General features: G+C 39.6%; 1 protein-coding gene and 1 long non-coding RNA gene across 7 annotated transcripts in view; one reads left to right on the forward strand and one right to left on the reverse strand.

Annotated features, from left to right (window-relative positions):
* Positions 1-5,408: 5,408 nt before the first annotated feature.
* On the reverse strand, positions 5,409-6,648 carry LOC116785916. Its single transcript, XR_004356769.1, has 2 exons — positions 6,361-6,648; positions 5,409-6,118 (listed from the first exon to the last, which is right to left on the reverse strand). It is a non-coding gene; the product is annotated as an uncharacterized LOC116785916 (long non-coding RNA).
* Positions 6,649-6,920: 272 nt separating this feature from the next.
* The window catches only part of RGS12 (regulator of G protein signaling 12), a 90,176-nt gene continuing 72,421 nt past the window's right edge, over positions 6,921-24,675 (forward strand). For all 6 annotated transcript variants that reach the window (XM_032685039.1, XM_032685040.1, XM_032685041.1 and 3 more), the window contains exons 1-2: positions 6,921-7,001; positions 13,749-15,695. In XM_032685039.1, coding sequence (XP_032540930.1) covers positions 13,839-15,695 — 1,857 coding nt within the window. In that variant the 5' untranslated portion in view covers positions 6,921-7,001; positions 13,749-13,838. The remainder of the gene's footprint in view (positions 7,002-13,748; positions 15,696-24,675) is intronic.

A 24,675-nucleotide genomic window follows, 5' to 3' on the forward strand; every position in this document is an offset into this window, starting at 1 on the left:
TCTTCCCCCTACAGGTTTTACTATAATTTATCTTTAATTCAATATAATCAGATTAAATGCAATCTCCTTTATGAATGTATAAAACTTTGCCCACATGAATTTACGTGGTGTTAACTATAATGCTTACATTTTCTTTAAACTTATATGAATAAGGTTTTATATCCTTCCTTTTCATTTAGCTTATCTTGAAACTTCACTAGATGAAGATAAAATACACCACTATTAAATCTTCCACAAAAGTAACTGTCCATATAGGGTTTAAATCTTCATCTCATCTATTCAAAGGTTTAAGCCTCTTTAGAGCTGGTTCACATTGGTTAACATTCAGTAAAAAATGAGACTGAATTTCACCATGGTAGAAGTGGCATAACACAGATAACACCAGAAATTATGCACTTGTTTTGTGTCTCCTTGCTGCCAAGTTCTGGTGATTTGGTTTATGCATTCTCATGAGAATAAGCCATGGCCTCATTTCAGAAAGGTGGTTAAAAAGAGTACAATGAAGGACTTTATTCTTCAGACTTTGCTGCTGTAAGATTGCCTAAATATGTTCATTCGTGCAACGAAAAACTCCATACTTGTGGTTTGCTTACAGAAGGGTACCAGCATCTTCATTTGACAGCCCTGTGCTGAAACATGAGGAACAGCATGGTGCCTAGTGAAAGTTTAAATTGCCTGAACACTGGTGCAGTGTTCCTCAGCAGTACAAGAAAATTCCTCTCTGACAGTTCTTATAGGCAGCCATCTGTCTCCAGCTATTGCTGTGCCTCTGAATCTTTTAGCTGGAGACACAGCAAAGTCTTATGATCTTTCTTGCCCACTCCAAATCAAAAGGAAATGTATTTGATGTGTAAGGTATGTAGTTCAAGTTCACTATTAAGAAAAATATGTCTTATAAAAAAAAAGCATAGGCTAATTTTCTATTTCAGATGAAATTAGGATGTTATGTTAGGCAAGAACTTGGAGTAAGCCAGTTATCAAGGAAAGAATGTTTATGGAAGATCAGCCATAATCACTGGGACTGCAGGAACTGGCTGGATGACCTGGCTCATGAAACAGTCACCACTAATGTTGTATCCTTAAAAAGGTGAAAGAGGAAGTTGGCTGCCACAGATTCAAGTAAATAATCCATCAGCATTCAACTTTTACCATGGAACAGAAATTTTAGTAGGAGGCAAGGCCTCAACCTAGTTCTGAGAGGCAATTAGAAAGTGATGGTGAAGGTACATGGTGTCACGGCCAAAATGACTCAACTTAGTGCACTTAATGGAGAAATCCATATCTTTTCATTTCAAAATGTCATTTAGAATAACTCCAAGTTTAATCTTAAATGAAACTGAAGTTTTGGTGGAGCACCGAGAAATTATTCTGCTTTATGTAAGTACATCTTAATTAGTTTCATATGAGTTTTAATTTATGAATTTATACTAATAACCACGATGATTTTTACCTAGAATGAGCAAGTATCGTCTAATCTTAAACGCCATTCAGAATCTAGTTATGAGGTGGAGGAAGATGAAGTCAGCCTGAGCTAAATCAGATTTGAGAGCCAGGGCAGAATCCTGTCATTCTGTGTTATTAGGCATGGGCACTGTTTGTACAAAAAACACCTTTGCCAAGGTGACCCAAGTGCCACTGTGGTCATGCCATGCCTTGTCAGCTGAACTTCAGGAGAAGAGATTAGCACAAGCAGAGCACTGCTTCTGGCAAGTAAACTACAGACAGACCGAACTTGGTCCAGAAGGACTTTCTGTCTTCTCTGAAGCTTGGAGATGAAAAGTTTGGATGAGAAAATGGGAAAATGTTTGGACTTGACTTTGTCACATCCCGATAGGAGCGAGGTAAAATGTATTCTCTGATTCCTGGGTTAACTACTGAGAGTAGAGGATCCCTCCTTCTCTTTTAAATGCTGCACAGTTTGTCCTGGAGATAGGGTGTCTTACCAGGGGAATTATGTTAAATAGGAATATACAAAGTCGATTTTTCTATTACTCACGTCACCCTTCAGTGCCTCAGAATCTCATTTTCACTCAGCTTCTTTTCATGAAATCATATGTGAACATGGAGAACTCTCAGCATGTTTTTCCTGAGGTTTAGGGATATGAGTGACATTTTTAGTCTGACATTTGTACCTCATCACTTAAACATGTGTTTAGCCATAAACTTAACAAGCAGAGTCCTGATATGTCACCCTTGTATGATGTGTGGACCTGAGAGGCACACTGGAAATGGCTTCAAAGAGGAAAAAAGAGAGACACAGGAATAGGGCACTGGAAGATATCATCCATGATCCTAATTTAGTTTGCTGTTTAGATGGCAACGACAGAGCTTGTTTGCTGGATGAAAAACTGTTGCAGACTAAGATGATAATGACTTTTTTGGCCATGGTACTTGGAGCCACAAGGAATACCTACCTGAGATATCCCTCTCCCTTACAGCACCAAAAATACAAAGTGCTTCTTCAGAACATGTAAATTCAGCTGCAAGATGATACACATTTTTAAGCCCAGTGGGACAGAAGACACTCTGCTTAAATGAGACCAATGAGACAGGAGACACAGCTTCAATGGAGCTGCAAAGCCATGGCAGGTTAATTAGTCTTGCAATTCCGAATTAGAAAATTAAAGCTCCAAGGCTTAAAACCCAACCAACTAAACAAAACCGACAACCCCTTTAGAGAAAAAAAAAAGAAATACACTACAATTTTTTTTCATTTTGGTGTATGTGTTTTACCAATATTAGAAGGTGTCCATGCCACTATGAAATTAAAAATTTATACTCATTCAGGCTCAACAAAGCATTCCTCAGGAACTGAGAAATTTTGGGTATAAACTATTTGCCCACAAGAAATGGTAGAGTAGAGGTTTCTGTGCTTCCACTGACACCAGTAAAGCCAAACTCAATTCTTGGGTTTCCAGTTCTTGGCAGAAGTGTATTAGGTATGCTTGTGTCCTTGAAGCAGATGTTTTAGCAGATGTTCCAGTTCTATATATTAGGGTTGCTTATCAGCACTGAAGGTTTAACATGACACCAGCTTTGACCACATGTAGTCACAGTTAAGGGAGGAAAAATTGACATCAATGAGCAGTAATTTGTGTTTTCAGTTTTTGCCTACAACAAAATTAGGATATTGAATAATTATATTTATATGGCTGGGCACAGTCAGGAGCATGGCCTAGCTGTGCCTCTTTTCACACAGAAAAAAATGTTCCAGACAGTTTGCCATCTAAACCTTCAATTTTGTAAATGGCATATTTAAGTGCACACAAGAATCTTCCAACACAAAAACTATTTAACTATATTTAATGTTTAATTAATTAACATAGTAGGTAAGGACACAATTACAAAGCCAAGTAGATGCACAAGATACACAGATCAATCCTTTTAAGTCTAAATGGGATTTGAGAGGATATGTCCTCTATTGGCCAGTCAAGATTTAACAAGATCAGTATCTATCCCCCTTTAGTTCTACTGCTTCACAGTTCCATGTGAAGGTTTTTTGGTGTGCTAGGGTGGGAAACACCATCACCCAAACCAAAATGCATTTATACAAAAATATTTTCTTCCTTCTCCCTCTGCCAAGAGTGTCTCTCACTAGGTATAAAACTATGCCTAAAACAAGGAAAAGGTATTTCTAGATATTAGATTAACTAGTAAGCCAAGGTAGATACTGATGGCTATGTGATCATCCGCAGTCCTCAGTGTGGAAAACATGGTCTTTGCTGACCCTTTGAACTGGATGGTTAACAGGAGGAGGATGAGCTTTTGGAATTTAAGAAATAAGTCTTATAATGAGGATTTTGCTCCCAACTACCTGACCAACACAGACTAACTACAACGTATATGACACCTAATCTTCCCTGCTGTTTGGAACAAAATTAAGTGATGAAAGTTGGAATCATGCTTGTATACTGAACAAGCATTTAATACTGACAATCATATATGATTTCACGATTTTAAACAGGTTGAAAACATTATATGATAAAATTGATATCTATGTGAGGATTCTTCCGTATGTCTAAAAACCTTTTTGGAGCAATCAACACTTTCATTCCTTTAACCAATGTAATTAAACACTGGTAATTAAAACCACAGACTTTGCATTAGATACTGGACTAAGTTTATCTTGTGACTTCTCATCTGGTGTTTGTGACAGCAATAATCACGCTTCAGTACAGGATGCATTGCAAACCTCTCCAGATGAAACCCAAGAAACTGTTCTGTGACAGCCACGCTTGGTGTGATTGAGATGTCTGCACACCCAACATTAAGCTACTTAGGCTTATAAGCCAAAGCTTTTCCAGCCCCAAAGCCACAAATCCTTATCACTTTGTTTCACACCCTTTCTTCCTTTATTGTCTCCAACAGTAAGTTACAGCTGAGACCTTGTGTGGATTTTTGAGGGGCCATTAATCGCCTTGTTCCAGATTCTAACCTAAAGTCTTAATCACCATTTCCAAAAGCACGGAACTAAAGCACTGAATTCATTCACGATGAGTTGGATTTTTCTGACTGCAAGTAGAGTGTGTGAACACACTTGTTGCCATGTCAGTCTTCAGTGCTCACTTCTTTCTTGCTGAGTAATACTCACATAGGGAATTCTGCTGTACTACAAAATAGCCTTCTGTGAAGTCAGATTGATTACATACTCCTGTGCTATTACAAAATCACAAGAAATTCTGTTGGCTATCACAAGTAGAAAAGGTTCAGTGTATTTGGAAGGGGCAATCTGACACTGCCATGCAGTAATTAGTTTACAGTTAGTAGGTGCTGATGCCACTTTTTAGCATCCCTCCTCTTTGAAACAAAATAAAGCATAATTTCTTTGTATTAACTCCATAAAGACTCAGTGGGAGACTTGTAGATATCTTTATTGGAACAGTTACAACTCCATTTTATTACTTGTCATTTTCAAACAGATTTTCTTCTGTTACAGCCATTTACAAGGTCAGACTGTTTGACATACCTGGTTGATCAATCTTTTGTTCTGTTGGCAACAGAAATATTGACAAAAGACATATAGTCTTGACAACCTCATATGGAAGCTGGAAGTAATTGGGCTATTAAGAGATGGCAACCCCAAACACCCTTGATTTGTGGAATGCAATTCCTTCCCTATGACCTTTCCCCAGTCAAAGAGATAAAGAACTATCGCTTCTTTGGGCAAATTTAAGTCTCTAGAGTATTTTTTAAAATTACTGTACCTCACCTGAAAGAATCAATTGCGAGGTTTAAAATCACTCAGTTTTCTTCCTTACCTTTTGAATTTTTAGCCTTGCTAAAGATTTACTAATTACTTTTATAGAACACAGTATGTCTGAAGAAGTTCGGAAGTCTGTTACACTGATTTGCCACAATGTCTTTTGTGAAGAAAAAGACATAATGCTTGTTTTATTCAGTTATTTTTCCCTTCAGAAGATTTTCCCATAAAACTGCATGAGAGAGATAACAAAACTGGGATGTAAGTCAACTGAGATACCTCATGTTGGTAGAAGTCTCCCTGGGATAGACTGACAGAGTTAAAAACAGCAGAACGAGAAGGTGAAGGTTGGAGTAAAGGAGCAGGATCCTCTGTTTTTCCAAAGAGCTTTTTCTTTTGCTCTGTGTTTTTGTTTTTCCTGAAAATTCTGGTATACTGTAAGCATTTCAGCTTGGGAAGGAGTTATTAAGAAACAATTTCCTGGACTGGATAAAAATGAGACAAATTACTGAAGTTAAGTAATATTAAAATTTAGAAGTTATCTTATGGACATAACAGCAACAGTGAATTCTAGGACACACATCCTGCTCTGGATACTGGAAAAAAAACAAAACAAAAAGCCCAGAAAAAGGTAAGCATTCTTCTGCACCTCGTGACTGATAGGTTCAGTTCCATTTCAGGTTTCCAGTGCACAGACAGAGACTGAAATGAAATACCCCACATACAAAGGACTTCTACAAGTATGTGTTAACAATTAAAGATCTCAATCTTCTGCAAAGATCACAAAATCTTTTCAGGTTCTGTAGTAAAGTCCAATAGATTTGGTTAATTTTTCCCTTTTTTTTGAATCTTATACTCCTCAGGCATCTCTTAACCGGTGTTCACTTTTGTGTGTACTGTCCTCCCCTCTTCCCATTTCTCCTATTTAAAATAAGGTTTACTAGAGTTGCCCTTTGGAAATGAAGAAACTGTCCCCGATGTATTTTAAGAACTTGTTGCCTGTGCCCTGGGCACAGAATACACTGAGTTGGAAGGGACCCACAACTCTTGCCCTTTGGATGCTTAAATACTACGCAACGCGTTAATACCTCCTCACCCTCACTGGATGCCCTAAAGGCTGAACCCAGTGCCACCCTGCTCCCTCCCACCTTTGTCTTTACCTTGTCAGGTCTGTCTCCCTTTGTTCCCGGGCTTCAAAGGCCGGGCACACCTGTCTGAGGCACCTCCGAGCGCCTCCTTCACCAACCCGCCCCTTCGCCGCTGGAGCCGCGGGTTATTGGGTCCCTTCCTGCCGCCGGCTGCCGCTCAGATGGGGACAGGTGCACCCCGTTTTCTCGACTCCGAGGGGACTCTACGCCAGTGGCTGCTGTGGGATGCGATCCCCGAATCCCTGCCCTGGTCCCGATCCCGCCGCGGGATCGCTCCCAGCCCCGTTCAAACGGCCGCCGCCAGCCCGCGCCTGCGCACTTCACGCCCCGCCGGAGCTCAGGACAAGGCGAGGCGGCGAGGCGAGACTAAAAAACTACGGACCCCGTCATGCCTTGCGCGGCCCGCTCCCCACGGCCGGAGTTAGTGGGCCCCTCGCGGGGCACGCTGGGAGCTGTAGTTCCGCGGCGCTGGGTATTGTCTCTCCCCTTTCTCTGTCCGGGAACCCGACCGCCACCCCGCCGGGCGGGCGCCGTGACTGACAGCGCCGGGCAGCCAGTGGCCGCCGCGCCCTCAGGCCGAGCCCGGTGCCGTCTCCCCGGTGACCGGCGCAGCCGCTGCCTTGGCGGAGCAGCCACAGCCCCGGGGGACGGAGGTGAGTGGGTCCGAGCGGGGCAGCGCCCACCGCTGCCCGCCCAGCTCTCCCATCCCCCGCGCCGCCGAGCGCCCGGCCCGGGACCCCGCCGGGGTGCGGCGGGAGGAGCGGGGGGAGCAGATGGGCGGCGGGAGAGGGCCCAGGGGGAAGGGAGCGCGGCGGCGGGGGCCGAGGGGAGGGAGGGGAGAAAAGGCAGCCCCAGGCAGCCCCTGTGCGCGCCCCTCGGGCTGCGGCGCTGCCCGCGACCCCCGACGCGCAGCGCGGAGGGGCGGGCGGGCGGTCCGCCCGCGGTGGGGAGGTTCGGGGGGCGCTCCCTGAACTCCTGTCTTTTACCGCTTGATTTTTCAAACCGTCCCTGCGGGCTCAGGTGCCGCTTTCTCCCCTCCCAGCAGCTCCACCCCCCCGGGGAGCGGCTGCCCCAGTTAACGAGTAACCCCGCGGAGCGCTGCTCGGGGAGCGGACCCTGCACCCGACCCCCGCGGCGTCCCGGGTCGCTCCCCGTACCCGCGGGATGCCGCCCGTACCCGCGGGATGCCGCCCGTACCCGCGGGATGCCGCCCGTGCCCGCGGGATGCCCCCTATGTCAGCGGCTCGCCCCCCGTGCCCGCGGGATGCCCCCCGTGCCAGCGGGTCGGCCCCCGTGCCAGCGGGTCGGCCCCCGTGCCCGCGGGATGCCCCCCGTGCCCGCGGGATGCCCCCCGTGCCCGCGGGATGCACCCGGACGCCGCCAGGAGCCGCGGGATGCACCCAGGAGCCGGCACCCGCGGGAGCGAGGCTTTGGGAGCGGGTGTGCGGAGCTGCGGCGCATCCAGCCGTGCCCTTCCTGCCTTCGCCCCGGCAGAGCGCCCCGAGCCCTTCCCGGCCGGTCGTGTCCCTGAGCGGATCCCGCCTGAAGTGCTGCCCTTTCTTTGCGCGGCGCCCCAACAGTTCTGTAACGTGTTTGCAAGAAAAGAAGGGGGGGGGGGGGAAAATGCCTGACTGCCAAAAAAACCTTTTCCCCTTCTTAAATGCAGCAAATGAAACTGAGCTGTAAACGCATGACTGTCTATACAATAGCTTTAGAAAACTTTGTCCTTAGTCGCATGGCTCTTGTCAGACAAAACAGCGAATGTCCTATTTATGTTCCTTACACTTCGTACATCGACGTCGGTGTGAGAACAGTTTTTATTAACAACTACTTTTTAGCCTGCTTTTACTAATTACAGTCAGTATTTTTTGAATGATCACGCTCGGTACAACTAATTGTTTTCTAGCAAAGCAGTTGCTGCTGATACAGGGAACATAATGGTGTGTTTTGCCAATTCTGAAAAAAGTTTTTTTTTTATTAAAATATTGTCCTGCCCAAGTTCTCAAACAACTGGTAGCTGTCTTCTACAGGTTGTGCTGTTACATTTCTCGTGTAACTTGTCTATAAACATGTACCACATTTGAATAGTTAGTGGAATTCAAATTTTATAACTTCATTTGAGCTTTGTAGTTACTTGGCATCATTTGTGAAAGTCAGTTCACAATGATGCCTTAAGATGCCTGAAAGAGTGTCATCCATGCTGAAGAGTCGTTTGCATTACTTCAAGACGTGTGTGAGGGATGAGGGAACAGTCCCTCTCCTCTATGCACTTCCACTTTGCATACTTTATCCTTTTACAGTCCCACTATTGAAAAACAAAATTAGGCCAGACAGTTCTTTGCTGTGTCTCTGCACATTAATATGGATCCTGTAGTGCTGAGTATCAGCTCATTTGCAAAGGCTTTTTGAAAGGAACTGGTGGTCAGTCAGGTAGTCTTAAACTTCTCATGCTCCCTCACTGCCCTCTGTAACTTGAAGGTTAGACTGTAACAGCAGTGTGCCTTCTGTTTCTGTTCTTTTTGTTGCTATGAGATAACAAGAGCAGAAGCAGGAAACAAACCGCCTCTTTCCCTTGAAAGTAAGCAAATAAGTGTTATTTTCTTTGGAGTGGAGGGTTTGAAAATGACATGAAAAGCCAGCATGGATATGTAAAAACATTACATACAGAAATGCAATGTTTGTGGGCTAAAGTACAATCCAACTGTAACTGGTATTTTTGGTGGTTTATACCCCACGAATAATTGCTTCAAATGGTAGACCAGAATGTGTGCTGGCAGAAAACTCAGATGTTTCATTTTGTTTTGCAGTTCTATGACAAAGCTGATGTATATGGGCAAATTATGTTATTTCACATACGTGTATATATTACTGTTTTTGTCTGAAATGTTCTATGAAATATTTTGTAGTTATAAAACCACAAAGCTTTATCTCAGTGCAAGTAAAATGATGTCTGTTTCACTACATTTGTACTTTGTTTCACATTGGAGATACTACACATTTTGTAATTTATTACAGGAAAAGGTTTTTCAGACATATTATTACTTTGAAACTGTGGAAGTTTGTGCCACTTCTGTGCCATATCTCTTCAGCTCCAGGCTTCAAATCTGCAAAGAAATTAAAAGAAAACTTAGGCAATTAGATAATTTAGTTTTGAACTAGTTTGTTAACAGTTTGTCAGTCAACAAATCTCTGTTGGAATATCTTTGCTTATGAGAAACACTATTTTTATAACTTTTCCATTTGCCTGTCACACCATTTTTGCAGAGAAACATACTTGATTACTGAAGGTTCTTGTAGAAGAGATACATTTGTCCTTTGTCTTGAAGTTTCCTAGATTTAGTGAACTGTTCTTTGTCATGGTTGAAATTGGCACAAAAAATGCACAGTAATATTCAGGTACTGAGGGAGGGAAGAGGTGATTTTTCCAGTGAAGTAACACAGTTTTATTCTTTGGTTGGTATTTGTTTTGTTTCATTTTGTTTTTATTTTAGTGGATATACACATTAATAGCAAACCCCCTTTAATGTTGAATTACTTCCTAACTTTAAACTCACAAAAGTACATAAACATATCAATAGGTGGAAGACTTCACACCTGTGGAAAAACATCGTTAGAGAAAAGTAATATACCAGCAGCCTGCTGTTTTGCTTTTATAATTGTCAGGTTTTTGAATGATGTTCCATTATCAGTGGTTATCATCTGAAACAAATGCTTGATGTGTAAGGAGCATAGGTTTGGAAGGCAAATAGGTAAAATGACTTATGAATAGAATTAAAAGGAACCCTCTCTTAGCAAATGTGGAATTGTGAGGTAAGACAACACTGGGGTTTGCTTCTTCCCAAGAGCACCCTAACTAAATTTTCATTGTACATTTTTTTTTTATAGTGGCATTTAGGGTACTTTTTTATAGAATAGAAAGATAGCTGGAAAGATCTGGTTTTTTTCATCAGCTACTTCAACATTACAATATTGAATCTTAATTTTTTTAAGTAACAACTGCTTTTTATTATATTTTTATTATATTTTTAGAATGAGTTTATTTATAATCCCATGCTCTTTTAATTGTTTCCTTTCCTCCTGCAAGCTAGTAGTGCACTTTTAGGTGCCAGATACTACAGACCATTATGTTAGGTTAGCAGCAGAATTTTGGAGGGTACCCAGGGGACACATTAGGCTATTCTCCAGACAGTTGAGAACAGAAATATTCACTATAAGGCAAATTAAAACATATATATATTTACGCTCCTAGATAGCAGGTTTTTATTTACTGATGGGCATTTATTAGTTCATTTTTTTGGTTGGAGAACTACCTCTTGAAATGTTTAATAATTATTCTCAAAAAGTACCAGACCTACTTAGAGATAACTGAATGCACAGTGATATCTTAGTTCCCAAGTTTGGCCTCATCAGGAAAGGGTCAAACTTCATTTAAGGCATGAGAATGGATGCAAGTTGAGGGGTGTCTCTTACAGCAATGTAAGAGTTAAGTTTGGTTAAATGTTTGCAAAGCATGTTCTTATGTTATGATTTCCATTCAAAGGTTAAGTGTGAAGTTTCATTACTTCTTACAGTTAAGGGTTTTTTTGTCTAAAATTGTAGGAAAACTGTTGCTAATGAAGCTAGATAATTGCTATATTAAAACAATTTGCAAAAACCATACTACGTTGAACAGTCACAGCTGCACCGTCAAGACAAAAAACCTAATGTCTCTTTGTTCAAAACATTACACACTAAACCCCAAAAGTAAAGCCAACAGGATGTCTTCTAATATCTTGAAGGCTGTCCTGTTTTGGGTTTGGAAGGGTCCTAAGGGAATTACATCCCGTAGTAGAGTATTTAGTGGAATATTCAAGCAAAGAGAGTGGTTTTTTAAACTTCATAATCAAAGAGCTCATAGGTACTTAAGTAGTGAAGACTTTGATCCTAAAGTTTATTTTGGTTTTGGTTTGGTTTTTAATTGGTGAAACTTTTGAAATAATTGCCCTTCTATTTGTTCTAACCCAGGCGGAAATACTGTGAAAGTAGTACGCTGTGGATTGAATCACATTCTGAGTGTGGGTTTTTTGTTATTTCTGTAACTGAGAACAATGTCAGAAGGATTTCTTAATCATTTTTCTTCCATGCAAGTAGTGGGTGGGACACCACTAATTTAGCCATTTAGATGTGATAAAGAAATGTGTTGTCTCTGTGTGTATGTGTATATATATTTTTATGTGTGTGTTTTTATCTAAAACGTTGCCCGCATTTTGCCCACATATGCAAGATACTTGCTTTCAAGTACCTTACACGCTTTAAGTATGTTACCATGTGACTGAGTTATGAATAAGCCTGTGGACCAACTCAGAGCTGTAATTATTTTCAGAGTAGTCTTCCATCATCCCCATATCACCACTGACGAATCAGAGCTCAAATCAGTCCAGCAGTTTACCCAGGCAGCCTCATCTCCTCGGGTGGTAAGATTGACGGAGAGATAGACAACAGATTAGCAAAGGCATATAGTGCTTTTGGAAAGCTTCATAAAAGAGTTTGGCAAAATAAACACTTGAAGAAAAGTACAAAGATCAGTGTTTACAGAGCTATTGTGCTGTCTACTCTCTTATATGGATCTGAATCATGGGTCATCTACCACCACCACCTGCGTCTCCTAGAACGCTTCCATCAACGCTGCCTCTGCACAATCCTAAACATCCACTGGTCAGATTATGTGACCAACACATCTGTTCTAGAACAAGCAGCAGTCACAAGTATTGAGGCCATGTTACTAAGAACACAGCTGTGTTGGGCAGGGCACGTCTCAAGGGTGAAGGACCACCGCCTCCCTAAGATCTTGCTTTATGGTGAACTTGCCACCGGCTGCCGCACGAGAGGAACCCCAAAGAGAAGATACAAGGACTCCCTGAAACATCTCAGCCTTGGCCATATTGATCAACATAACTGGTCTACTCTGGCCTCCAATTGGGAGGTCTGGAGACACACCATCTATAACGCTGCTGTTTCCTTTGAGAACGCCCACAGGATCACCCTTGAGGAGAAAAGACAACACAGAAAGAATTGTGCCTTGCAGAATATACCTCCTAAGGAGTCTTTCTGCTGTGCCTTTTGCAACCGGACGTGCCTGTCTCGTATTGGCCTTTTTAGCCACCAACGCGTTTGTAACAAACGTGGGTAGAGCCCTTCCCAAATCTTTGTTCACGAAGCCCAGCCATGAGTTCTCACTTGCTCAGATGGAGTTCGTTGTGATTTTATGTAGCTGTAGTCCTGTGGTTATTTCTGTCAGTCATCCTCCAGACCTATGGAGGGGATAGTTTCAAAAGTTGAACAAGTTGTCATTTTTTTAATTTGTGTTAAGACATTTTTATGCATTTTAACCTGCTTAGTGGAAGAAATTTCTCTAAAACAATGGAATTTACCCAGAGTATATTTAGAACAAGACATCCAGACTTCAGTGTCAACACCAAAATGTAATGAAATCTACTATTTCTTGCTGTTCATGTAAAGCTGCTTTATATTAATTCTAAAGTCATGACTAGATTAACACTGGCAGCATGTGGAGTTCCTTCTTTCTCACTCTTGTTTTTTTTTCTTTGAATTTTTAAGCTAAACTAAAACACATGGATGTTGGAATGACTGATTGAAATGCATTTTTACAGTGTTTGCTTTCTGACAAATTGGTTTTGAATAGATTAATTGCTTGGTGTAACAGCAAATCTGATCTTGGATCCCTTTGGTCTGATCCATGACTGAGTGCCCATTTGTTGTTGCACATGTAACTGAAATGTGTGTAAGAATGTTGAAGTATGAGATACTTTAAGCTGCCCTTACAGTCAGTCAGTGGAGAGATACAGGCAACTCTAGGGGCAGTTAATCTGTTTTACAGGGGTACATGTGGTACCTGTTTTTATACATTGAATGTTAAGGGTTGAGGTGTAGCTGAGTGGATAGACACGAGCTCTCATTTTGATGTTGCTGGGAAAGGATAGATGAGCTTCATCCAGGATTTTCACTGCGCTGTAAAATGCAGTGGTATTGCAATGGTGCAGTAAGCCAGAAGTTAACTGAATAATAGATGGGGGGGGGTGTTGGGGAGGACATAACATGCTGTAATATAAAAACACTGACTGGACATCAAAAGACTTAGGTTCTGTTCTTTGCCATTCAGTCACTTTGTCATTTTGGACAGCCACTTTATTTGGATTTGCTACTCCTTTCTCATAGGTAAAATTAAGACTGTGGTACCTGTTATTTTCAAATTGTTTTGAGTGTTTTGTTAATTCTCTAGCAATAGGTTTTGGTAGAGTTCATTAGTAATATTTCTGAACAGTAAAGGGAATACTGGGTACTAAAAGCCCTGAGATGTGATTGAGAATTAAAATGTCTTTTTTCTTTCTTTCTTTCTTCAGGACTTCATCAGGCGAAGGAGTGATGCTCTTGAAACATGACAAAAATCTGGACTGAATAAAAGTTTTCCTATTGCAGGAATAAAATCCAAAATGTATAGGCCAGGGGAAACAGTCAAACGTCGACTCAACATGCATGCTCCTCCACGGATAAGAAGTGTGGAAGTTGCTAGAGGAAGAGCAGGTTATGGGTTTACCCTTTCTGGACAAGCTCCTTGTGTTCTTAGTTGTGTGATGAAAGGAAGCCCTGCAGATTATGTTGGACTTAAAGCAGGAGATCAGATATATGCAGTTAATGAAATCAACGTGAAAAAAGCCTCTCATGAAGATGTAGTGAAACTTATAGGAAAATGTTCTGGAGTCCTGCACATGGTCATTGCTGAAGGGATTAGTCATCTAGATTCATGTTCGAGTGATGAAGAAGTTGGTTTTTATGATGGGAAGGGGTGGCTGAAACCCAAACCTGACTCTAAGGCTCTGGGTATAAACAGAGCAGAGAAAGTTGTTGAAGAAATGCAGTCTGGTGGCATCTTCAACATGATCTTTGAGAATCCTGCTCTTTGTGCTGGTAACTCAGATAATTCTGCACCAAAACAAAGATCATTTTCAGTTTCTGCTGCTATGAAATTTGAAACTGGCAATGAAAGTGTGAGCAATCCAAACCTACTGTCAAAGGAAGAAATAGCCAAAGTCCTGAGTGATGATTCGGTTTTTAGACTTGGACTGGAGGGCGCAGAAGACTTTGGATTAGATGCAAGCATTTTAAATGTTGCCATGATCGTAGGTTACCTGGGCTCAATCGAACTTCCTTCAACGACCTCGAATTTGGAAAGTGACAGTTTGCAGGCTATTCGTGGATGCATGAGACGTCTGCGGGCAGAACAGAAAATCCATTCCCTGGTGATGATGAAGATAATGCATGACTGTATTCAGCTCTGCAGTGACAAATCAGGTGTCGTGGCAGAATATCCTGCAGAGAAACTGGCATTCAGCGCTGTTTGCCCAGATGATAGAAGATTCTTTGGACTAGTTACAATGCAGACAAATGATGATGCAAGCTTGGCTCAAGAAGATGAAGGGGTTCTGAGGACATCTTGCCATGTTTTTATGGTGGATCCTGAATTATTTCATCATAAAATTCACCAGGGTATAGCAAGACGTTTTGGACTGGAATGTACAGCGGATCCAGATACAAATGGCTGTCTAGAGTTTCCAACATCATCTCTACCTGTTCTGCAGTTTATTTCTGTCCTGTACAGGGATATGGGGGAACTGATTGAGGGAATGCGTGCAAGGGCTTTTCTTGATGGTGATGCAGATGCTCATCAAAATAATAGTACAAGCAGCAACAGTGATAGTGGAATTGGAAATTTCAACCAGGAAGAAAAGAATAATAGAGTTCTGGTGGTTGATTTAGGGACCAACCCGAGTAAACACATTCCTAACAGCCTATGGGAAAATCCAGTAGGAAGGGGACAAAATCAGCCTGCTTCCCACTGGAATGGCTTCTGTCACGAGCAAGAGGGAAGCATCCCTTTAGAAGTAATACAGAATGATAAGACCCAGAACGTAAGCAAACACTTAAGTCCTTCTGCTCGTATTGAAGTGCCGTTGGTTTCCTCCCGAAATTCAGTACCCCCATCAAAGAAAAATGCTGCAGGCACGGGCAATCAAAGGTGGTTGCCTGTGCATGTGTTACAAGAATGGCAGCATGGAAATGCCAGCGACCAGGAGTCGTACACGGATTCTACGGACGGCTGGTCAAGTGTTAACTGTGGAACCCTTCCCCCACCAATGAGTAAGATTCCAGCTGACAGATACAGAGTCGATGGCAACTTTGGTCAGCCTCAGCTAAAATCTCACAAAAATGAATGGTCTAAGAAGATGTTTTGCATTCAGAACAAATTTGGCGCTCCCCACAGTATTAGGAAGTCTAAAGAGGATAAAAAGGTAAGAATATGTTGACATTGGTTCCTAAAAAAACCCCAAAAAACCCCACCCAAACCCATCAGTCTATGGTACTTTTACACCATAATATTTGCATACTAAAATGTAAACATGTATTATATCATTTACAAAATTTCAGATGAAGGAAATAATATGGTTCTTTCTTGTTTGCAGAGGCGTTGCATATTCCTCTTTAATTTAGTGCAGCTCTGGAATTGTACTTCTGCTGGAAGTGTTGTCTGTTAGTGTTTTCTCACATTTCTTCTTGTCTCTTCATTGTTTCCAAATGTTGCAGTGGCATTGCAATGAAAGGAGACATGACAATTTAGCAACTTCAGTTTCTTTTGACCTCCAGCAGCAAAAGAATGGAAACAGTCTGGATCTTAAGTCTGGTTCTTTTTTGTAGAAGACTGGCTTGCAAATGTTATTTTATCTATCTAATCTATGGTATCTATTTTTATAGAGATGTAGTCTAATCATTAGTCAAAAACCTGGGTTATAGACTTTTAGTTTTAACTCAATAAGACTATTTTATTACAAAAATTGATTCCAGCAAACCTCTCAATATAAGTAGCATTAAAAACTAACATCAAAAACTATACCTTAGTGGTAGGTCACAAATCTAACATTCTGCCAGTAACCTGTAGTTCAAATTTTATTCCAAATTACTGGATGAAGTAGATGAAGCATTTACTTGTTTTGTCTATATTAGACAAAGTGAGGCGATTACAAAAAAAAAAAAAGGTGTGGGAGGAGTATCCAAGTATACAACATGATTACATACTGTTCCCTTTGTGACATACACATTTTGCTGTTGAGGGAACTAATCTCTTGGGAGTCTGTTGTTGATAACTGGGATTTTAGTAAAGGGGAGGTCATTGGTCCAACACTAACAGAATTAGTAGCAATGTTGTATCTGAAACATTTGCTGACTCCAGGGAAAGACAGAACTTTGTAGTCCAAATTAGTCTTCAAGAAGCTTTGTCAGTCCATGACAGGAAGTTTTGCTTATATGATTGATTCAAATGTCCATCATGCTATCCAAATGTGTTTTGAAAAAATGTGGCTTTTTTCACCTGATTAAAAATATACAAATGCTACTCAGGTTGATGACAGTAGAGGTTCATTAGTTGTTTCATACTGTTACAAACAAAGTCTTTGCAGTGCTGTGACAATCAGTCAGACATTTTGGGTATTAGATTGCAGAACTTCAGAATGTTTTGATGTGAAAAGAGGAGTTATATTGCTTTTTCTGCACTGTGAAGCTAAAAACTTGCACATATGTTCTTTTGTATGCTTTTTGTGCTGAAAATAAAAAAAGTAAAGTAGTATATAGAATAGTTATACACTAGTGTATTGTGAAGGTGAAGTGACTGCTATAGGCAGCAGTTTTCCAAACCCACAATGATGTATTAAATTTCATGTGATCTTAAATACAAAGTGATTCACACTTTCAAAAGGCAAATAGAAACTATCCAAACAGAAACACTAAATTTGTAAACATTACCCACCCAAATGAGCTAATAATCAATTCTATCTGCTACCCTGAAGATTACATGCTTCATGATCTCTGCTAATGGACCAAGGAAAAGACCTCTTTATAGGCAGCACTTGGTACAGATGCATTGTTCCCAAGTGCTCTTTGGAAACTGGACCAGCTGCATTGGATGCTGCTGAAATTCCTTCAAGGTCTCTGTAACAAATTTGTGTTAGCAGTGTTGTCCATGATAGTAATATGGATTGCATTTTTTCAGAAAAAATTATTTTGTGGAAATCACAAATATACTAATGAAAATCTCATAGAAAATTTCATACTTTAAGATGAAAGATGTTCTATATGTGGGCAAAGAGTAACAATGTTTCACCTACTGTATCACTCAGATCAGCATAAACCAACACTAAGTATCTCAATCTTCCCTTTTAAATCTATTTACTAATAAAATAGACATTCTGTTCTTTGATTAATAACAAATTTCTTTGAAAGAACACATTTAAAATGTTCCTACACGGCTTTAGCATTTAGTGTCTTCATTAAGGCTAGAGAATGTCTTTTGCACTTTAGTGTTGTTTTCCAGTATTTTTGAAGGCTGTCGAAACTGATGAAAAAAGCTTAGGAAGGTTATTCGGAGTAAGGCGCAGAGATGAAGTTGTACAATGTTCTCATCTTGAATCTGTAATGAAAATAGTCAGGGGATGTACTTTATTGGTGAGCATACCTCCATACTTTAGGTACTGCAGAAATAGGGAAAATCTGTTTTTGCATCTTAGAGCACTAGTTCACTTTCATAAGAGAGTGATATTCAGAAATTCAGATTCTCTTTTTTCTTTGTGTGAAGAGAAAAGTTAAGACTGCCTATTCCAAACCATTATTCAGGTGGGTTCTAGAAAACTACACATACTCAGCTTCCTGTGACCTTTTTAAGTGCTAAGGACTTATTTTACACAGCATGCTCAGACTCATTCCAGTCACGGAATAAAGTATATGAAGTGGCTACATGGGAGTAAATTCATATTTTTACAACCTAGTGGCTTAGTCTAATGCTTCATTTGGCAGAGCAGTCTTTAAATTGCTTTTAATTAAGGTGAGTTTTTTGTCCTTTACGTCAATACTGAAGGTAATATATCCTGAGTGAGACTGTATGGAAGCCACTAGAGGGAGAAAAGGTTACCAAAGCTAGAATTTTTTGTGATGAAATCTCTACTTCCATATTATATACTGTCTACCTTGGAGCTTTCATTACACGAGTTCCTGGATGCACTTCTGCACTAGCAGAACTGCTGTGCAGCTAAACAGTGATGATCACAGCATGTAATTCTGAAAAATACATTGTATCATACAATACTAGTGGGGGGTAAGATGGATCTAAACTATTTCCAGATTTTATAGCTACACTTACAGGAGCAGATGTGAGAAAGCGTTAGTGCACATATCTGTTTAAAATTGCACTTTCAGAACTGAGGCTGGGAAGTGTTTCTTGTGGGTAGGAATGGATATGGTGTTTCAGACTTCACAAGGAAGGAAATACATTTTCTGAGCTTTGTTTTCCCTTTAGTGATGATGTTTTCAGCTCAAAAAGTAGAATTATGGTTAATTCCGTAATAATTGGCAAACCCACTTTTAAAATATTAATTTTCTTTACACTGCTCTAAAGCATTTTAAAATTCAATATAAGTGTGAATAGTTGAAACTAGTTAAAAATGCCTGATTTGGTTGCTAGTGAATAGCATGAGGTTTTTTGTTTTGCTTTAAAATGTTCTAAGAGAATATCCCGAAATTACTGAACTCATACTTTCAGAAAAGCTGTATATCTATTTTTAACTCTTAAATGGTTTCTAAATGGTGTCTTTTAAAATATTTTTTTTTGTATGTGGGAAGAGGAGAACTAAATCAGGGAAATTTTGATTCTAATGCACGTCTTCTGAGTGAGATTTACTGGAAGGTGCCTCTGGCCCTGTGCACCTCTAAAATTATTTCCTGTACTAAATTTCACATTTCTAGTGTTTCTTAAAAGTGTCACATGAACAGATTTCTACTGAAGCATCTAATGAGAATTTTTTGTAGTCTTCTTGACTTCTGTAGGTCTTAGACTGAAAAAAGTAGTGGGAGGCCTGATGATGTTGCTGAAATTCGCTGAGAAGTCAGCGCATGGAAGGCAAGGTGCCTTTCAATCTGGGAATGACCAAGGAAGATTTCTGGTGACAAGAAGCTTCTGAATTGTTTTAAGACTGATGCTGGGTAGGAGTGTGTAGTCTTGTGAGGTCTATAAGACTAACATAAGAAGAGCCTGGTTATTTTTTCAGTGGGAATAGAATAATTCCTGCTTTTCTGTTTGTTATTCCATTTGCACTGTGCTGCCTTTGCTGTTGCATTGCTATTTTCACCTTTTTTAGCATCCTGCTGAGTTCCAGTCACTTACCTACTCACTCTTTTTGCATAATTTTTGGGTGACGCAAATGAAAAGCAGCATAAGCAATATGAAAACATCAGGGGATGTTAGGATTGGCAGGGGACTTGAGAAATTGCCGAAAAGGGAAGCATTCCTTTCCCTCTAGACTAAATTAATATAATACATTTGATTTTGTTCAACCCTCACTCTCTGTTTTCAGGCTAGTGCCTGGCCAAAGATATGTCTACCCATTACTGTTTTAAATTAAGTTTTACTGGGAAAATACTCTTTTTTCCACTGGAAAGCTCCATAACAGTCAGTTTTAGTCTTTAAGTTCTTTCTCCTTGAGAACAGAACCCTAGGCATTGACCTCTCACCATTCTTTAAAAAAAAAAAAAAAAAGTTTGTTTTGATATTGTGGCTGTGAGTATAACATTGAAGATCAAAAGAGGTTTTACAACCTGAGCCTGATAACTAGCAGTTGGGTAGGTTTATTCCAAGTGAATATGACAAATATGACAAATTACATTAAAATGTAATTAAAAAGCTTTTCAAAAATTTGGGTATTGATTTTTAGAAACCCTTTCTGTTTCACATTGTTGCAAGACTTCTATCTTGACCACATTATTGTTTGTGCTAATGAAAAGTGTGAATTTGTGACTGGATCATATTTGTAGATCTTAAAGGAAGACTAAATAGATAATCTCACTATCTGAGACTCACTGGACAATAGTACTGCAAATATATATATATATATGCACACACACATATATGTATTCTAAACTATAGAATGTATCAACTGCTTTGAACCCTCATAACTCAAGCTACTGAAAATATTGTAAAAATGTAGAAGAGAGAAGACAGATATGCAGTACTGTGGGGTTCGCTATATTATATAATATAATATATAATATATTTCCTGAGCAACTATTATATATTATTGTTACTCTGTTTTGATTAGAAGTTTAACTGTAACTACTTCAGAGTTGTCTTTGTTTCCAAAGCAAGTGTTGCAGAAGAAGAAATGCTGGTAAGTTAAAAATGGAATTTTTTTGGGGGGTGAAAATTTGTAGTTTGCTACAGATCCAAGAATTGCAGTTTTTTAATGTTGGTAACTGGATGGTAAACTAATTGCAAAACAGATATTTTAGATGCAAAAACAATGTTGGCAAAGCTGTGTGGTTCCCATATTTGTTTTTTGTTGTATAATTACATGTTTTTTTCCCTTTCCTTTATAATTCTGTTTGCTCACTAGCTTAAATTGTTCTACCACAGCTGTTTATAAAGCAGAATTAATGGCAGCTGGATTGCTATTCTTATGCAGTACAATTTAATATTACCCTTTGGAATTATAGGCTTTGAGATGTACGTATATACCTTAAAGAGAACTCAACTGAAATCCCAAACACCAAGCTAAATCTGAGAATGTACTAATGTGAGTTAATCTGCAAAGAGGCATTTATAGGAAATAGGTCCTCTGATACATTTTGCTATGAGAAAATGAAAAGCAATTACATGTTTAGTACTTTCATTCAGCCTTTTCATGTGTATTGTAGTCTTCTAAAATTATTTTTAAAAATGGTCAGTTCTAGGATCTTTAAAATGTATGAAAAGTTAAAATAATTTGTGTGCTAGAAAGAAATTAGTGTGGAGAAAATAGCACTGAATGAATTGAAATAATGAAAAATGGTTTAATTTTTACATTTTAAACATAAAAGCTTTGAGAGAAGAGATTATACAGTTATTGTCTGTACAAAGATAGATCTGAATTCCTTGCAGTTGAGAAGATTTAGAGAAGAAAAGGAGCTGTAAAATACCAGTTCTTCACTGGAAAAATAGATCCATATGGAATAAAGGTCTTTAATTAACAAAAATAAGTATGGAATTTCTAAAACTTATCTGCAGTGGTACTTTTTGGCATTCTTGATATCACTTGATTTATATATTCCACAGTTTAATAGTGTGGAAAGAGAACACCACATAATTGTACTTTCCATATAGTTTCATTTCATACCTGCTAATATTTGTCATGAGAAATACTAACAATATTACTCTCTTTTTATTTTCTCTTAGTGATTCTATTTTGTTTTAAACCTTAACCACCATTAACTTACTTTCCAGTCAGAAATCAGCTTATTCTTCTACTTTCCAAACGTTTTTTCATAATTGTAATATAATTGGTTGCTCTAATATTATTTTTGAGATGGGTTGACCTGAGCTATAAGCAGTTTTAAAAATGTGTGGGCAGGTAATGTATTCAGAAAGCTTATTTCTTGATTTCTTTTGCTTTTCTGATGATTCCTGATCAGAATTTTGATTGCTACTGATTATTGGTCTATACTGATTTAATGTTCCCAGCTAATGCCTACCTAAAGTTCAAGATGATTTGGAGCCAGTTATGTTGTCTGTAATTGTAATTTTCTCCATATTTTCCCCTAGTGTACTAAGGTCTTTCTGTTCCTCTGCAGTTTCCAACTAACAGGCTTCCAACTCATGTAAGATACTATTATCTAGTTATACTGAGAAAATGATCTTACTATTTAATCTGCATTAATAACATCAACATTTATGTGGTTTTTTTTTCTTGAAAAGGGATTAGGATGGTACTGAAGTGTAGATGGTCAGTGTTTTATGCCTAATATCCTTAGTATGGGAGACAAGCAATAAATTTCATTTACTTGGATGTTCAGCATGACAGCACAGTCTCTTTTCTGTGTCTTCTGGGAGTGCATAGAGATCTTACATGAAATTTTACATCATTCTTGATTGTATTATGGGTCAAACTGCCATTCAAAATGCTACTGTAATGGTTAGAAGGCAGTGAAATGTGTCATTATCATCTGATTAGTAAAGAAGTATTCTTAGAAGTGATCAAATCTACTGACCAGTAATGGTGAATAATAGCATTTGAAGTCTTTCTCATACTGGTGTCCCCCAGCCACGCCCCCTCAAAAAAAACCAAACGAAATAAAAACCAGACCCAAAACCATTGCAGGATTTGCAGTGTATTAAAACCTGTGGAAAAGCTGAGAGTAAAGTTTGAATCATGCTAGACCTTTTTAATTAACCCTCTCCTACCTGATCCAGTTTTGTGAGGTGATGTCTGTCCATGATGATGGCAGCAGTGTAGGGCAGCCTGAAGGGCGTTAGTTTGTTGTGGTTTTGCCCACAGCACATGGAGCCTTCTCTATCAGCTTGTACTCCAGGACTTACTACTTCTGTTCCTGTTATGGTCCAGGGATCTGGACCACAGCCAGTTCTTTTCCCAGTTCCCTCCCAGATTCCTCTCTCTCTTTCAGGATACGAGTGGCCCTGACCGAACATATCCCATATTTCAATCCATCCTGTTCTCAGGCCCCACAGACCCTCATTTTACAAGTCCTGCAAGTTTCACTGTCAGTTTTGGGTGGGGAGCAGGTGACGCTGATGGGATGGGTAAAAAAGGGGGGTCGTGGCCTGCAGACTGCTCTGCAGTGCTGCAGTGGGGCGGTCCCTCAGCTAACAGGACTCATAGTCAGGAGAATGGGTGCTTAGGGATGGTAGTGGACAAGAGAGGAAGATACAGCGACATCTTCCAGAGCAGGGTTTGAGACTAATAGTGACAGCAGAATAATATTTGCCTCAACTATTTTTTTTTGTGTGTGTATGATCCTTTCACTATTGAGATTTTGTGCACTGACTATATTGGCATTACTGTGGCATCCCTGTTTCCCATCCCTTTTCAAAAAGGTCTAAATTAGAAACTTTCTTTCTGAAGTCTCAACCTGCATTTTTTATAAAGATGAACTGCTGATCCAGACTGACCCTTCTGCTGCTTAACAGCCGAGATTAAGTTTGGCAAGTTTTGAATATCTGCAGAAGTTTCAAATTATATGATCAGTGTATCTGGGTTCCAAACTGTTATGCATTTTACCATACAAAGTCATACAGTCAAACCTAAGCTTCAATAGCTGGAAATAGGAGTAGGACAAATTAAAATTTGATGATTTTATAGTTAGTATGATTAAGCTCTGTGACACATAGAATGTACCAAGTTCTATATTAGTTGAGCTCCCTAAACTGAGACATTTTAAATGGTGGTTTTCCTTTTTTTTTTTGGTTGTTTGCAATAGCATCTCATTTGTGAAGATAAGCAACCTCCTTTTGTTATGTGCTTTTAGAGGCAATTTTAATAAAAGTTAGTAGTCAATTGACACTTGTACAAATGCTCAAAGACTCAGAGAGTTTTTGTTAAAAATTTAATTCATTCGACTTTTTAGTATAGGGAGATGCTTACCTGGGGAGTTGTCTTTCTGGAGCAGGATGGCCAGCTGCTGGTAGTGATGGCTGTTTCTGTTGCAAGTATGGTTTAGATGGATTGTATAAAACTCCCCAAACTGTTGTTGTGGTGAACTTTTCTAATCCAGCCAGCAAACAGTTCTAGGTGAACATTCTTGCATGTGCATGGTCCTTTTGTGTTCTTTTAAACAGTCAGGACAAAGAATAGTACACTTGTTCCACCTGAACAGGAGGAGGAATATTTTCTGTCAAAATTAGCACATACCAGTAACGATATTTTTGTCTTTGAGCTCTTAGAACTTTGTCCATGACATTCAATTACTTTCTTACAATTTTTTGGTCGAACATTTAAAAATATAAAACTATTTCACTCATGTGCCTGTGAATCTTGTGAGATTAACTTTTGTTGTGAAACAGTTTTGAAAGCATTTGAAATCATGCTTTGTAAACATGGAGGAGCAAGCTTGTGAGTGTTTTTTTAACTTTTTAGATTAGCTTCCCTTCTTATATTTTATCTTTCCTTCTTGCTGCTCTTCCACAGAGCTGCCAAAATCTATCCCGTAAGATTTAGCCCCTTTAGTTTCCTCTCAAGATCACAAACTGTAATGTGTTTTCAATGAAAATACTAAATTTGCTAGAAGCTGGCCTAAAGCCTCACAGTTTTTCTTTCTCCTTTTTCCCCCTTTCAGGATTCCTGTTGCCAGCTCACTCTATTCTGTCGTTGTCAGGGATGCCTGAACTCCTAACAAAAATCTCCCCCTTCCTTAGCCTCTTGTACTCCAAGAGCTGCCAGTGTCCTCTCCTCACAACCCCCTTCC

This window comes from Chiroxiphia lanceolata, chromosome 4, assembly GCF_009829145.1.
Source record: "Chiroxiphia lanceolata isolate bChiLan1 chromosome 4, bChiLan1.pri, whole genome shotgun sequence".
Classification (NCBI taxonomy): domain Eukaryota; kingdom Metazoa; phylum Chordata; class Aves; order Passeriformes; family Pipridae; genus Chiroxiphia; species Chiroxiphia lanceolata.